General features: G+C 44.4%; 1 protein-coding gene across 3 annotated transcripts in view; it reads right to left on the bottom strand.

The window, feature by feature from the left end:
• Positions 1–4,290: 4,290 nt before the first annotated feature.
• ktub (Tub domain-containing protein ktub) overlaps positions 4,291–15,933 on the bottom strand; it is a 339,341-nt gene continuing 327,698 nt past the window's right edge. For all 3 annotated transcript variants that reach the window (XM_089559802.1, XM_089559801.1, XM_089559803.1), the window contains 5 exons: positions 11,521–11,739; positions 10,461–10,559; positions 6,538–6,625; positions 5,264–5,347; positions 4,291–5,069 (listed from right to left, as the gene is read on the bottom strand). In XM_089559802.1, coding sequence (XP_089415928.1) covers positions 4,936–5,069; positions 5,264–5,347; positions 6,538–6,625; positions 10,461–10,559; positions 11,521–11,739 — 624 coding nt within the window. In that variant the 3' untranslated portion in view covers positions 4,291–4,935. The remainder of the gene's footprint in view (positions 5,070–5,263; positions 5,348–6,537; positions 6,626–10,460; positions 10,560–11,520; positions 11,740–15,933) is intronic.

Below are 15,933 nucleotides of genomic sequence, written 5' to 3'. Positions count from 1 at the left end.
TTGCCTCCAATTATTTGACTAATTAATCTACAATCATCAAACTTGGCTTTAGGTTAATTTTTTCCTCCTCTATCTGAAGCAGCCATTGGTTTTCTTTTATTTTTTAACGGACGACAGTATGAGCCATTAAAGGTTTTCGTCTCAATACTGCCGTGAGACTTGTCAGTGTCCTTTGTTCTGCTTGGTAATTACTGCTTGGCGCTAGAGCGTCCAGTACTGTTGTAGGGCTTGCGAGTTAAAGGAGTATAGACACCTAATTTTTGCGGCATGCTTTCTGCTCTATAATGACGAGGAAGGAATTACTATGCATTAATCACCATATAGTAATCGCATATGACCCCTAAATAATTTACAATCAAATTTTTCTTTCATGCTGTTTTGGTATTTGGAGACGTACGATGGCTCTGACGTCACAGAGAGGCTATAGGTTACGTGAGGCATGAAAAAACAGCGATATAATCGCTGCTTAATCTTTTTAATTCACTACAGTGCTGAAACCAGCCTTCCTCAAGAGGCGGAATGGCAACGTGTGTAGAAGCGGCGATTATATTGCAGGTTTCCATGCCTGACGTGACCTGCAACTTCTGTTTGACATCACAGCCATCGTTAGGCTGTTGAAACCTAAACAGCACGAGAAAGAAATTCTATTATATTTAGCAGTCGTGGGAGGACACCACGTGGTGAACCGTGTATGGTAATACACATGGTTGCAAAGAAGAAAACACACACCCAAAAGGTAGGTGTCTTGACTCCTTTAAAGGTGCACTGAAGAGGAATCTGAACTCGTCTTTTTGCCGCGGGAACTCGATCTGCACGTTCCGAGCATTCTTAGAAACTGCGACTTATTGCCCTGTGTGGCCAATTTCCCTAATTAAATTGAATTAACGCCCGGCTCCCGTCTTTCTTTTTTAATTCTCCCTCGTACGGTGGGCGGAGTCGACCAACGCGGGGAGTGCCTTTCAGCCAGCTCGGTGGAGGCTTTGCTTTCGCTTCATTTTGTTTTTTAGGTCTCCGCGAATAAATAGTTTCATTTGGAGGTAATATAACCGCAAAATAAGCCCGCAGAAATAAAAATACGCGCGGACTATTTGCTTCTACGGACTACTACGTATTACTCCGCCGAAGGCAGAGCGGCAAGCCGCCACGGGACTGGGTGAAAGGCACTCCCCGCGTTGGTCGACTCCGCCCACCGTACGAGGGAGAATTAAAAAAAAAAGAAGGTGGGAGCCGGGCGTTAAATTGATTTAATTAGGAAAATTGGCCACACAGGGCAATAAATCGAAGTTTCTAAGAATGCTCGGAACGTGTAGATTGAGTTCCCGCGGCAAAAAGACGAGTTCAGACTCCTCTTCAGTGCACCTTTATGCTCTTTATATGCCGGGTGTCCCAGCTAAATGTAACCAAACTTTAAAAAAGGCGAAGTGTCCTAGTCCATTGAAACCAACTCAGGGTTGTTCATAGCCGCGTGGCCTAGTCCTGAGTAGTTTTTTCTCTCTTCAAAGTTCATTAATTAGTTAAGTTTAATTAGCTAACTTTTTAATTATTAACTTCAGGAAGAAAGTGTCAATGCAAAAGTTTTAGATCACCCCGAAAAACCGCTAGTAGGGCTGTTTCCGTGAAGTTACGAAGTTACGTAGCTTGATTTATTGGCCTTAAAAGAAAGTTGTCACGTGACCAGCTGCTGCTCACTTCTCTGTCCCAATGTGCACCCAAAGTCTCATCGAGGAGAGGACTTCAGAAAAAATGGATTTCATTCTTTAAGGCGCGTCTTGGGACGTTGAAGTGGCACAGTTGTCATGTGGAAGCTTTTTCTTATTGGGCGAATTATGGTTAAAGGCCGGTAAAAAAAGTACTTTAAGTAAATATTACTTCGCTTCAAATGTCTCAGTATGCTGTTTCTCAAAGCGATCTACAACTTTTCCATTGACGCTTTGTTCCTCAAGTCAATAATTAAAAAGTTAGTTAATTAAGCTTAACTAATTATTCAACCTTGAAGAATGAAAAAAATACTGAAGGCTAGGTCGCGCGACTCTAAACAACCCTCATTTGTTTTGAGGCGGCTAGGACACTCCGTGTTTTTTAAAAGCTTGGTTACATTTAGCTGGGACACCTGGTATATAATATATACATACTGTGAGCACTTTATCCACCTTCGTCGTCGTCGCCTCTCTGGCTGCGACTTCATTCTCTTTCACCTGTAATTTCCCATCGTCATCACTTGGGGCTGTTCGCTTGGAACACGTCTCTGGCAGAAGGCTAGGATAAACGTCTTCTGTGAAGTTTTCCGTTACAATATATCAGTTAAACCAGTCAAATCAGAAGCAACCTAGAGAACTGAAAAACAATTCTCACACAGAAAAGCCCAGAACTAACCTAGTCGGGTAGAGCGCTCCGTACCTAGAAAAGTGACGGGAAAGATTTCACTATTTCCGCCTTTGTGTTCGGTAAAACAGCTGTGACAAAAACAAAACCAGTTTTCATTTATTTCCGATCAAAAGCTCTAGAAAAGGAGAGGTCTGAAAACTGTGTTGTACTTGAAAACATTTATTTGTTCGTGCACTTAGAATACTTCACAACTCATATTTGCAAACGAGGAGTCTTGCTTCCGCATGAAATTAAAAATCTCCAAATCTCCAGTAGTTCTTAACAGAGTTATCACTTTAACATCATCTCATGTCAGCTAGCTTGGGGAGACCATCGTCCGTAAATTAAGCTTTCAATAAACTCTTAACAGCTTAACTCCTTTAAGTACGTCATGTTCACAATTGTGCGTATAGCGAATTCTCAGTTTCTTGTAAGGCTGGGGTGCAGCTAGCATTGATTTCATTACTGACGACAAATTTCCGGCTCGTTTAATCGCAACTACGGTGCTTTCTTGTGTTAGTGAACGAAGTAACATTTTTAAACCCAATGAGTGAGCGAATCCGTCTTTGGACATGGTGTTCCGTACAGGCTTTGAGACCCATAATAACATAATTTAATTTTGGGTTTCTAACACCTTGCGCTTGCTCGAAAAAATGTGTGCTGTTCGTAATCCCTCTCGTGCGTGTCTGAAAATCTCGGTGTTTCGGTGTTGCAATTGTCCCCAATTGGGACACTTTTGTGCAATATTTTGCACATTCCCGAAGAAAATTAAGGGTCGGTATTTCGTATTGAAGAATAATAAATTTGGTCTGTTGAAGCCGGCATGCACAGTTATTTATGCTAAAAAAAAGTATTTTTTATATGAAAATGGGGACCGGTGTCTGAAGTGGTTGAGAAAGCTTCTGCCTTGGTAAAAATGTGCATTTTCATCCGTCTAGAAAGGCTGTGTATCGATCAAGGCTGCCTCTTTTTTTAAAAAGGCTTACGATATCCCCATAAAAAAAGAGATCCAGCTGTTAAGAACATAATGTAAACATATTCCTTAACGTCGGCCTTCATTGAGAAAGAAAAGAAAGCTTACGGGCACTTTTTATGGTTCTGTACGCGAACCCACTTTTTGGTTTCAATTTTAAGCCAGTGCAACAGGATAGTCATTTGAACTGTGAGCTGCTTATTTTAGCAACTAGCATGGAATTCCCGGTAAAGCTAAAGTACCTCTCTGTGAATAATTATTCATCGAAGTAATCCGGAATTAGCCCCTTCCATCGCGGATGTAGCACACCGTGAAAAATTTATCAAACCGTACGAGAATCTTCTAATTAAAACGGTTTGGAGAAACGCCAAAGACAGCTTTTAGCAGAAAAATCGCAGCGGAAATGAGTTTTAAGATGTATGTCACCAGGTAATTAAGTTGAAGAAGGTCACAAATGGTGGATAAATGTTCATTAAGACACTTTTATTTTCTGTATTTTCGAGCAGAGATATTGATAATTTCTTTTCACTCGTAAGTAAGAAGCAGTTGGAATCACATTTCGCCCAAAGTGTTCGAAATTTTGTTCCGAAGGCTTAGCTGAGCCTTACAGCGTCGCTTTTCGGGCCAAGTCGGTCGCCGTGTTTATAAGTTTGACTTCGAATACTGAAGCCTTGTATATATCGAGACGCGCAATGAGTAAAGATAACACCACATATTTTTTTTCAGTTTGTTAGTTTTCGAATCATCATGCGCATCCGTATCGACTGTGCCTAGAGGACGTTTAGGCTTTGTTTTTGAAATGTGCATACAGTTTGTTGGAAATTCGAAAAAACTTTCTTGAAGAGGCTACGAGTGCTGAGGCCGTTAGAAATTTATAAAGAAGGAATTTATCACACTTTATTGCATTGAAAGATTATAACTCTGCTACCCCCCCCCCCCCCCCCCCCCCATCTTTATGCTTGTTGGTTGCTGTGCAGTTAGAAAGGGACTGAGAAATAATAAAAACAAGCCATTTCTTTCCTCCTTTCCAAGAAGGAAGGGTGCTTAGAAAGAACTCCAACAAGCTGCTGTCAAAAGAAACTTTGGTTTAACCGCGAGCTTCTTGAGTATGTCGTAGAACTTTGGGTTTTTCATTTCGTGGTACCGTGGTTGTGGCAGGGAGGAGTGATTGATCCGTTATAAATGGCGCTGAGGATACGCCGAAACGGCGCTAGCAGCTGGCGTGCTTTGGCAGTAGCTCAGAAATGAAGGAACGAAGTGGTCCTTAATGTGACAGCGTGCGGTTCAGTGCACCGTAGTAGGAGTTGCTCTTTGACAGAGGGTGACCCCTGTCGAAGTAGTGGGGAACAACATCGTGACAGTTCAGCGCACACTGCGAACTTTAGCTCCGTGCAATTTTTCGGATCCTACGGTTCCGTAACAGATACCCCACCTTGATTCTGGGGAAAAGACGCTTACACCACAGTGTACCTGCGAATGTCGTCTGTCGTGTGCGGAGTTCATGACCGTATACATAGGACACTGCCATTTGAGAAGGGAACCATTGTCGAGTGCCACGCCACATGGGAATATCTTGTTCTATGCACCTCCGCCGGGGATCATTCGCATGCCAGCTTGCTGTCGAAACTAGACAGGGCGATGGCGAATGCTTGCAGTGCACACAGTGGGTAGCAGTAGTCCATACTGAAGCACTCTTCGGTGACGCGACCAAACTGCATCACGATGTAGTCGGCTGAGGATGATAGAGAGAGAAAGAGAGAAAGAGATAGAGAGAGGGATAATCTTTTGCAAATGAGCAGAGAAAGATTCGCGATGGGAAGGGATTTCAGTCTTGAGAACCAGATGACAAAGGAACGAGGGATATGCCTGCCTCATGGGGCACTGAAGATTAATCAGCACACCACAGTTTCACAAAATGATACTTACGGTCATTTTCGTGAACTATTTGGAAGTTCTTTACAGATGCTTGCGTCACCCGCCCGTGGAAGTTCAGCACGTACGACTGCGTATCTGATTGCAAGAGGAAAGGGAAAAAAATCAATATTTTATTACGCTTTGTGTTTATTGAAGATTACTCTTTCCCAGTGACTTAAAAATATATATACGTTTACTTGTGTCATGTTATTAAAATAAAAATTCGATCTTTGACGTTTACTGAGAAAGACTGAAGGAGACACCAGTTGCAGTCATATGACGTTGAGTTTTTCTCCGCGTTCGGAAATAATCGGGACACTTGTCTGCCATAGTCGTTGCAATAAAAGTAGTATCTACTTATCATTCTGTACCAGTAAAAGTCTAACTTCGACTGCAGGCAGATTCACTCACTCACTCACTCACTCACTCACTCACTCACTCACTCACTCACTCACTCACTCACTCACTCACTCACTCACTCACTCACTCACTCACTCACTCACTCACTCACTCACTCACTCACTCACTCACTCACTCACTCACTCACTCACTCACTCACTCACTCACTCACTCACTCACTCACTCACTCATTCACTCACTCATTCACTCACTCATTCACTCACTCATTCACTCACTCACTCACACACTCACTCACACACTCAATCACTCAATCACTCACACACTCACACACTCACACACTCACACACTCACCCACTCACTCACTCACTCACTCACTCACCCACTCACCCACCCACTTCACTCACTCACTCGCTCGCTCGCTGGCTCGCTCGCTCAATCAATCAATCAATCAATCAATCAATCAATCAATCAATCAATCAATCAATCAATCAATCAATCAATCAATCAATCAATCAATCAATCAATCAATCAATCAATCAATCAATCAATCAATCAATCAATCAATCGGTTTAAGTCCGTGAGGGCTGCAGTGCGCAGACTTTTTGATTTGAAAAATGGAGTAAATGAAAACTGACACCCCTGCATAGGGAAGTACTATACATGTTACTTTGTGTAAACAATTTATGACGAACTGGGGCGCTACGTGTGATGCCAGGGATTCGACCTCTCAGGCACAATCAAGAAACTTACAATCCAGAGTTTCTATGTTAAAAACAACTTTTTACGCCGAACTGCCAGGAAACGTATTTGCGACTGGCCCCGTTATTCGACTGCACTGGAAAGGTAAAACGACCAGGTGATGAGTTCACATCTCCTAGCAGAGGAAAAGGTTTGCGCACACTGCCTCTGCGCACACCAGAGTATACCTTCGTTCCAGACGGGCGTCTTGTTGCGAAGTTCCAGAAGGTTTTCCATGTTCCGACTTTTCCACCGGTCCAACAGACCCTCGTGTTCCTTCAAAAGGAAAGGCGAGAAGAAATTCAGAACTACGTTGGCCAAGCAAAGACTAACATTAGATGCAAAACCCAGTCAACGGCCAGTGGGAATGTTCATGAACTGTAAAGTTCTTTTAGCCAAGTTACTGTATTATAGTCTCCGCTTTTGCGAGCCCATTTAGCTTAGACCTTGAACGAGGGCAGTGCGACTGCACTTCACTAGAGTTAGATACAACTCAAGAATCAAGTGGCTTATCCCCGTTAAAGGATCTCCTTCCAGCCAATGGCGTCGGCCGATCCTCATGAGCCTGCCAGCGTGACAATGCAGGGAGTGGGAGATGAAAGGGGACTGTCCCCTCCCTCCATGGTCGAGGATAGTAGCCTCCCTGCTTTGTCACGTCAGTCCCTGAATTCTTATGCTAGCAGGTTCAGAATAAGTGGGCAACGTCATTGGCTGGAAATTGTTCCCTTGTCGGGCAAATGCCGCTTTGTTCTTGAGTTGTACCCGACTATATGAAGGAATACTCCCCATTATGCAATTGGGCAGTAATACCTTTGTGGGAGAAACGGCCCTACAAGCCCCGTCATCACATGTTGGAAGCGAAAACTGATTACTCTGACTATCACTACCATTTCATCGGCGCATAGGAAGGCAGAAAAATGTCGAGTTTTTCTCGCTGTTGAATGTCGAATGTTGAATGTCGAATGTCGAATGTCGAGTAGTGTGTCCCCCGCCTTTGACACCATATTATACTGCGCGGTGGCTCAAGAGGTTTCGACGTAATTACGTTAATGCGACCTAAGCTAAAAGTCCATCGGGTGCCGTCTGCGGTTTTAAAAATAAAATTCTCACACATTAGTAAAGTTTGGCATGTTGAACATGACCAGCCTGTGTAAGTTTTAACAAGACGCCAGGCTGTCCGGTAGGCAGGGCAAGAATCAACGATTCAGAGATAATAATGCCTTAGGCTCCATTATGGAAACACAAATCCTGCCGGTCATGATTAAAAGCTGTTGGGAATATCTCGAGCGACAATTTATTTTTCCGGCGGTGAACCACAGAACTGAGGATGATTAAACGTTTTAAAGGAAAAGACGAAACTTGAGCGACTCTATCGTTCCTCTTAAACTTTCATCGATTAAATATGCCCTCTACACAAAGCATTTCGTGACATGAGGTCTTGACATTCCAATGGCCGAATGTATTGATGTCCGCCCTGGTTGCTTCAGTTGCAATCACGAAATATACGGAATCGACGGGCGAACTTAATCGAGTGCAGTTGTCGCGAGCAGCTGTCGCTTGCGAGCTGCCTTTGCTTCATCGAAGTCTTAAATTTAGCTTTTCCGCACTTACTGAACAAGACTCAGCTGCGGGAATGCCGCAACTCTATCAGAACTGTTCGTTTTGGACACTAAAAATTGAACAAGGGAGGAAAGACTGAGGTTGCTTGTTCACTGAGTGTCAAGTAAGGAGCTTGAGGAACTGGAAAAGAAAGTGTTTTGGTTTTATGGATTTCAACATCCCAAAGCGACTCAGGCTTTGAGGGACGCCGTAATGGAGGCCTCCGGATAATTTCTACCACCGGCGGTTCTTCAACTTGCACTGACATCGCAGAGTATACTGGCCGCTATCATTCCGCCTCCATCAAAACACAGTCGCTGCGACCGCAATCGAACCCGTGTTTTTTGGGTACGCAGCTGAGAACCATAACTACTGGGCCACCGCGGCAGCCCAGAAAAAAATGTGTGAACATACAATTGGTATTGAGTAAATGCCGCGTCCGGAACGGTAAGTTTCCTGTTATGAGATGAAATTGAATAATGTTTCACTTTAACGAAAGTTCGCAATGTCCTTTTTTTGCGTCCGGAACAGTAAGTTTTCTGTTATGAGATGAAATTGAATAATGTTTAATTTTGATGAAAGTTCGCAATGTCCTTTTCGCAGGAACTTGTCATTTCCCGATGTATTATCCAGCCAAATTTATTCTGTCAAGACTAAAGAAAAAATGTCAATGAAAAGTGAGAGAGTATATATCCCACTAACGCCGCGGAACTGTAGCCTCCGGCGTACTATACTCTGTATAGAGGTCATGAAAGAGTGGGGGTGGTCGCGACGATGAACTCCCGTCTTCGTTCCAAAAATGAAGGAACATCCTAAGGGCACTTGCTTCGCTTCCGGAAAACAGGTCACAAATATAGCGGTGCCGCCCGTGACGTCATAGTCACCTTCATTCGTCTACCAGAGTCATCAGACACTAGCGCTGTAAGGGCGTACGTTCACTGGAGTTACTGGTCAGTATACAGAAAAAAAAAATGTTTGGATGTCGGAAAGAGCACACCTGAACCACTCATTTCGGTACAAACTTTTCAAACTCCGCTTTCAAATGGAAATAAAGTTGCTGCTCAGAACAGAAAACGCATTTAGCACATTCTCGAACAAGAAAAGAACATCCCTCAAAACCGTTCGCACTCGTTGGAGGAAGTTCCTACGAGCCTGGCACGGAATATTGTCATCACCACTGTTCCTCATTTACTATTCGCGGCACGCCGGTCCAGGACCCGGCACCATCTCATTAGAACCGTCGTTCGACGCACGACTTCACGGAAAGGTGCTCGTTCCACTCTGCGCCAACCGCTAGCTCTCTCTCGTTCAAGCCTATTTCACCTCACTTGATTTGGCGTCTACTAAATTATTGTTATTCTCATTATTATCCTTTCATCATCACACCAACGCTCAGCATATTGTTATCTTTCTGAAGCGACCGCCTTTTCTCGAGAGGTCCGTTGAGATATAGTGCAGGCGGAGATTTTTTATGTCTCTCAGTTCAGCGTTCTCCTCATTTTTAGTGATGGCAATCAAGTGTGCGTCTATTTTCTAACGCTTCAAAAAGAAATGTGCCTAGACAAGATTCGTCTTTCTTCTGGCTCGCAAAGTTTTCGTAGTCTTAAAACTTTTCGTCGCGAAGGGAGGGGGGTGGGGGGGGGGGGTAATCAAGCATTTAATCTACATCGCGGCCGTTAAAAGCACTTTTGATGCAAATAGATTATTTTAGGAGCCCCTCAGGTGTACATTCAAACGGTTATGAACCACTAAAAAAGTATGTGAATGTGCTTGAGATGTCCAGTCTAATTGTGGAGTACAAGAGTATGTTCTTTGTTAAGCTCAGTTTGTATAATTTTGTGAACCGTTGTAACAGTAGCCCTACCCCGCATAGATCCGCTTTCATTTGTGAAAAAGCGGTTTTATTCATGCATTTCACTGTTCCTGCAAACGCCTTCCTGCGAGAAGCGCGTTGAATTATCATGTTACTCTCCAAGTTTTCCTCGAATAAAACTCCTTTCGGAAATGCCGCGCAAAACATCTTACGACTACAGAGGTCTATACACGGTGATTGACGTGTCGTTAATTTTCATTAAATCACCTTTACTTTTAGGAGCCAAGAATACTTCCAAAAGGGCTTCAGAGAGGCTGCTGTGGTGATGGTGACTTTCGTTTTTGTTGCGCACGTTCAATGATAACCTTGTATGGACAACAAAACTAAGAAATGTGTGTAGAGCCTCGTATATCCCGCCTGCATTTTTCGAGGAAGAGAAGGCGGAGAAATGATGGACCTGCTAAAAAGATTCTGTGTATTCATGATGATTGGCCTTTTGATAAACCAGTATATGAAACGACGTGACTTTGCAATTGAGTCCAGTGATGTTAAAGTGATGTTGATGTTCACCGCAGCACGTGGTTTGTTGAGCAGAAGTGCCTATACTGTGGTTGCAAGGATTATCAGTTGTCAGCAATTCAGTACCTTGGCAGCTTGTTAGCGCCCTACGTTACCAGGATTGTACGCACGCCCACTTACAAAGGAAGGCTTCAGCTCGATCCGTTTGTGGTCCTTTGTCATGGCAGGCAAGATGACCGTCATCTTGCGCGGTCCCTTAAATCCAAGAACGTTGGTTTCCTGAAAGCAAGATTGGCACAGCGCAGGAGTGACTATTAAAACTTTTTTGTTCGACAGGATAGAAACGCGCTTTTCGATTTTCAAGAGTACATCATTCGCATATTTATGATTTAAATCACTTCTATCAAGGCAAAATGCAGATGTCTACTCACAATGAGACAGTTAGGGCAAGTTTGCTTTGTTCTTCGGCTTTTCTCTGAGCAGAACTGGGGCGTGAACTTGTTTGTTCATACTTGATGAAAATGTAAGCGCGCAAACTAAAGACACTGCTAAAGTAATTGGACAAGACTGGACAATCTCCCTGCATTCAAACCCTACTTAAGCTTTTCCCTCACCACTCGACTTATGCGACAACTAAAAGGGAGACAGTTAATGCCCAATTTATATTGTCACGGGGACTTGATGTTATTAATGCATATTATCAATATCGCTGCTGCTGTGTTGCTGTATTGTATCAATATTGCTGCTGGTGTACAAAAATATATCAGGTATGTGATGCAGAAATTGGGATTTCGCCGTATGCAATTTTGGCTTCGGTTTACGTTTCTCTGTAGGGTGGGCTTCTATTGGAAGGAGGCTGTGATGTGTGAAAGTAGGTGCAATGGTGGTGGATGGCACTGCTGGAGGGTACAGTTAGATTGTGGATGGTGCCTCTGGAGGGTGAAGATGGCAGGGTGTTACGTGTCGGTGGATCTACGGTTACGGTTAGTGGGTGGAAGATTGCGAAGTGTTAGTGAGTGGTGCATAGAATCAGACGCCAGCATTTTCGCATTGGGGCACAAGTATTGCTTGCTCAGTAAAAAAGCGGCAATAAATACAACGCGTTCATGCAGGAGAGGTATTCACAAAACTGTGGAGTCGCCATTGAAGTGAAGCAGCAGATTTGTGCATCAGGTGCAGTTGCGCATAGCTGGCACGCAATAACGGCGAAAGGAAGGAAGAAACAAGTGGGAGCCCTTACGTAGACGACGGCAGCGATTTCGGAGCGGGTGGAGCGCTTCTCAGAGTTGCGCTTGGGCTTCTCGCCGCAGTCGTAGACTGTGAAGGCGGTGCCCAGCAGATTGGAGCGCAGCTTTCCCACGAACGACTCGCCGCCCCGCGACATGTCCGTGGGGTCCACCGAGATCAGGTAGTTGGAGGTGGCACTCTTCTTTCGCTTGCGAGCCGCCAGCAGGAATGCCTGCAAGTATTGATAGACCGAGGGTAAGGATTCTATGTGAAACTGTAACGCTTGCAAGTATGGACAGACATGGGGTCAGGAATCTCAGTAGCATTATAACGCCTCAACGTTTGGCAAGACAAGTCGGGAGGAATAGTAGTAATACTGAAGCACCTGCAAATATAGGCAGACAAGTAATGATGGTTGGTTGGTTTATGGGGTTTAACGTCCCAAAGCGACTAAGGCTATGAGAGACGCCGTAGTGGAGGGCTCCGGAAATTGCGACCACCTGGGGTTCTTTAACGTGCACTGACATCGCACAGTACACGGGCCTCTAGAATTTCTCCTCCAAAGAAATTCTACCGCCGCGGCCGGGATCGAACCCGCGTCTTTCGGGTCAGCAGCCGAGCGCCGTAACCACTGAGACACTGCGGCGGCAGACAAGTAATGAGAAAGCTGAGTAGTTTTGGACGCCTGCAAGTATGGTCAGACAGATGGTGAAGAAGTTTATTGACACTAAAATTCTCTAGCCCATACTCATACGTTCGCGAATGGCTGCGTGTAAACTGACTCCAATGGCCATCAAAATCATTAAGAAGGATTAGTCCTCTGCCAGGCAGATGCCTTCCCTAGTGATCCCCAATTAATCCTCTCCAGTGTCAGTCGCCCCCGCTCTAATTTAACGACATTTTCAACAACAGTCTGAACATCTGATTCTTTGGCACCCATGCTCTTTTTTTTTGCCTTGGATTAATTTTGTTACCCAAATCAAGAGACATTCGATTATCTTCTCTCCGCACAATGTCAAACTTTGTCCATTTTTCCCCACGAATTTCCGCTACAATGCCGTTATCTGGAGCTTGTTATCTGATTCACGCTGCTGTAATTCTGTGCGTCAACATTCTCGCTATAATTTTAACCGGCATAACTAGCTGCGTTGTCATTTATGTAATTTCCAACCATTTCTTCAGCCGTTAAGTTTGACCCCAAACATGTGTCCTATCAGAACGCAAGTGTTTCACTCTTTTTCCTTTTTAAGGATATAAGTAAGCTTGTACTTGATGGGGTTGCAAATCTACAGGAACCGCTCTCAGTCAAAGCTTCTGCAACGGAGAGGGCTAGGGAGACGCGTAGGTGGCCTTCTGTACGCAACCTGTATGCTGGTAACACGAGCACTCAATAAAATATGGAAAAATAGTCGCACAACTAGAGCTCGCTTTGATGACAATCTCCAGGCTCAGGAATTCTTGAATTCTATTGTGTCAAGAGGCTTGGCTTAACTAACCATAGGTAACCGTTTCCTAACTGGCGATCGCTCGGCACTGAGCTTGTCATACGGGATAGGGCAACTCCGAAAAATTTATAAACACTTTGAGTGGACGACTGCATTCAAATTATTGGACCTTCTATTTTATTTGCAATACATGTGCTTTAAAGATAACGAGCTAAAGAATTTTCAAACAACAAAGACCAGGGGACCGGAATCGAAATTAGGTCTCGATCAACACTTGACGTTAAGATAGATCAACTAAGACGCCGCGGATATCGCCGGGAAATCTCTTGTCAGTACACTGAAAGGCTGAACTGGCGGCTGAAAATAATGACTTTAACCTTTATTCAAAGTCATTATTTTCAGTATTCGTCTACCCGCCGTGGTGGCTCAGTGGTTACGGCGCTCGGCTGCTGACCCTAAAGACGCGGGTTGGATCCCTGTCACGGCGGCCGAATTTCGATGGAGGCGAAATTCCAGAGGCCCGTGTACTGTGCGATGTCAGTGCACGTTAAAGAGCCCCAGGTGGTCGAAATTTCCGGAGCCGTTCACTACGGCGTCCCTCATAGCCTGAGTCGCTTTGGGACGTTAAACCCCAATAAACAAAACCAAACCAAACTAAACCATTATTCGTCTGAAATGACCAGTACTAAGCTCGGACTTTATTCTGTTAACAAATTCGGAGCGAATATGAACGTGTGGGTAGCTCATGACGTCACATATGCAATTTTGCCCATAGACTTAACAATTATTAAGGACACGGAACTTAAGGACACGGAAAGACGCCACGAATCTGCGTATCTAAAGATTCATGGATTCGGGGAGTCTGGTGTCCGCCTGCAGGGACCTCGGACACGGAACTGAGGCCGACGGGATCAGGGCCTAAATGACAAATAAGCCGGTTGCGTTGGTGATGAACAAATTTCTTCCATTATCTACTTCTGTACATTACGGTAGTCAATTGACTTCGACTTCATCTTACACAACTGTTGTCAAGAGGCAGAGCTATATAGCGTCAGCGAAACCCAAAACAATAAGACAAAAGGGGTCCCTTTCAAAGACCCTACGTCCAGCATGGCAAACTCTTCCGCAACTTTTATAGCACAGTCAAGTGATGGCACCTTCCTGGCTTCACAAATTCCGGAAAAGACTCCTCACAGAACCGATACCCGTTGAAGTATAAGGTGCCTTTACGCAGTCCTCCTTCGTGGGAAAAGATCGTCGTCGGAACCACCTGCTCTAACTTTCCCTACAATCTTCGCATTCCACGCCAGACTGAGAAGAAAGGAAAATAAAATAAAAAAAGGAAACAACACGCGGCCACCTATGCGCAAGCCGCGCGTAGAACACTTCATTTCTGAAACAGTATAGGTTACGCTGTCGTCTTTCGCGCCTCGCCGCTTCCTCTGTTTTGTCTGCATCACTTGTCTTCTTTTGGAACGGCAAGTATAGCCTAGTCTTTTGACGGTCGTCTGCGTTCGCGACGATGGTTCTTTTGAATAAGAAGTCTTCTGAGACTCGCTTTGAGCGCAGAGTGGCCCGACTTCAAAGAGGCACGTGAATTTAAAAACGTTCCTCGGCAAACAATACGTTCCTTTGCCGTGTAAACGTATCGAAAAAGGCAAACTCGCTCAACAACACACACACTGCCACGGGCGATGCGGCTTTATACCGGCACCAAGATCGCATTACGAAAAAGCTTCCTGGTATGTTGTAGATTCATACGCGGCACCGACATTCAGGGCGTGTGTGTTTCACACCATCTGTACCCACATGCCGGTGTGGATTTAGTCACGTTGTCTTTGATGTTTTGCACCGGCGAAATGTACCTTATCTGTTGGGAACTTTGGCCGGAGTTTCTTTATTTTCGACGAATGAGTGCGTGCAAACCTGGCTTGGTTTCAAAGCTGGATGGCATTCTGGACCGTGACAGCGTGTGTCGATTACTGTGAACACGGAGAGTACTTTTCTGCCGTTTTCAAACAAAAGTGAGTCCTACGAACCGAAATGCGTATGTTCTCAAGAAACTTGAGTTCCGCCACATGCTTCGATCCACAGCAGGACTTACACCGTCCCCTTGTTTTCAACTCTGCAGGTGGTGAGTTTCCCAGGCAATACTCAGAGAGAAGCTGAAACGCAGTGACGGCGAGAAAAAGCAAAATACGGCTTCGATGCATTTAATGCTATTGGCCCTTCAAGTTTGGCACTGGCTCAGATGGATACTACTTCCCAATCTTACTTTTCCTAAAAGCACACGCACCTGAACAGGTTCTTGGTTAGTGGGTTCAACTGTGCAAAGCGTTTGGCTTGATTCACTGAGATTTGAAATAGACGTCTGCGGTTTTTCAGTATGTTGGCACATCTCTGATTCTTCCAAAAAATCATTTGCTGCGCGCGTACTCTTTGGGATGGTTTTGATTCGTGGGCTGTAGTGCTTGAAATGTCTATTCGGAGTCTTTAAAGAAACAATGACTTCGGTAGTATTGGCATCCTCCTACGCTAGATGTAAGGGAAATGATCATGGTGATATCACAGCTTTATATTTAAAAAATAGTTCGCCTTCTGGGAATCCAATTAGGGGTCATATCCAGAATGCGGTAGTCATTCGTCCCAGCTACTAACCAGACTATGATTGCGGTTTGATTTAGTCAGACCGAATATATAAAGGACTTCAGGCGCTTCCCGGGCTTTACTGGTCCGTGAGGGGGGTGATGTCAGTAAGAGAACAAGGATTTCGAAGCATAAGAAAGGTCATGACTTAATTCATACGCAGACCGCAACCTCCAATACTGTCGGCCTAGCGTTCTTCAGCGCTTTAGTCTCTACGCTCTGAGTTTCTACGTGCTTATATGTCCATAATGCCTTGTTTTTCAGTAGGCTAGAATAAGCCTTAAGTAGAACTTCGTTATTTGATGTAGTGTTTCATGTATGTCTTGGTCTTTTAT

This window comes from Amblyomma mixtum, chromosome 9, assembly GCF_055824585.1.
Source record: "Amblyomma mixtum isolate Tamu chromosome 9, ASM5582458v1, whole genome shotgun sequence".
Taxonomy (NCBI): domain Eukaryota; kingdom Metazoa; phylum Arthropoda; class Arachnida; order Ixodida; family Ixodidae; genus Amblyomma; species Amblyomma mixtum.
This window is presented reverse-complemented; position numbering and strand designations above follow the sequence as displayed.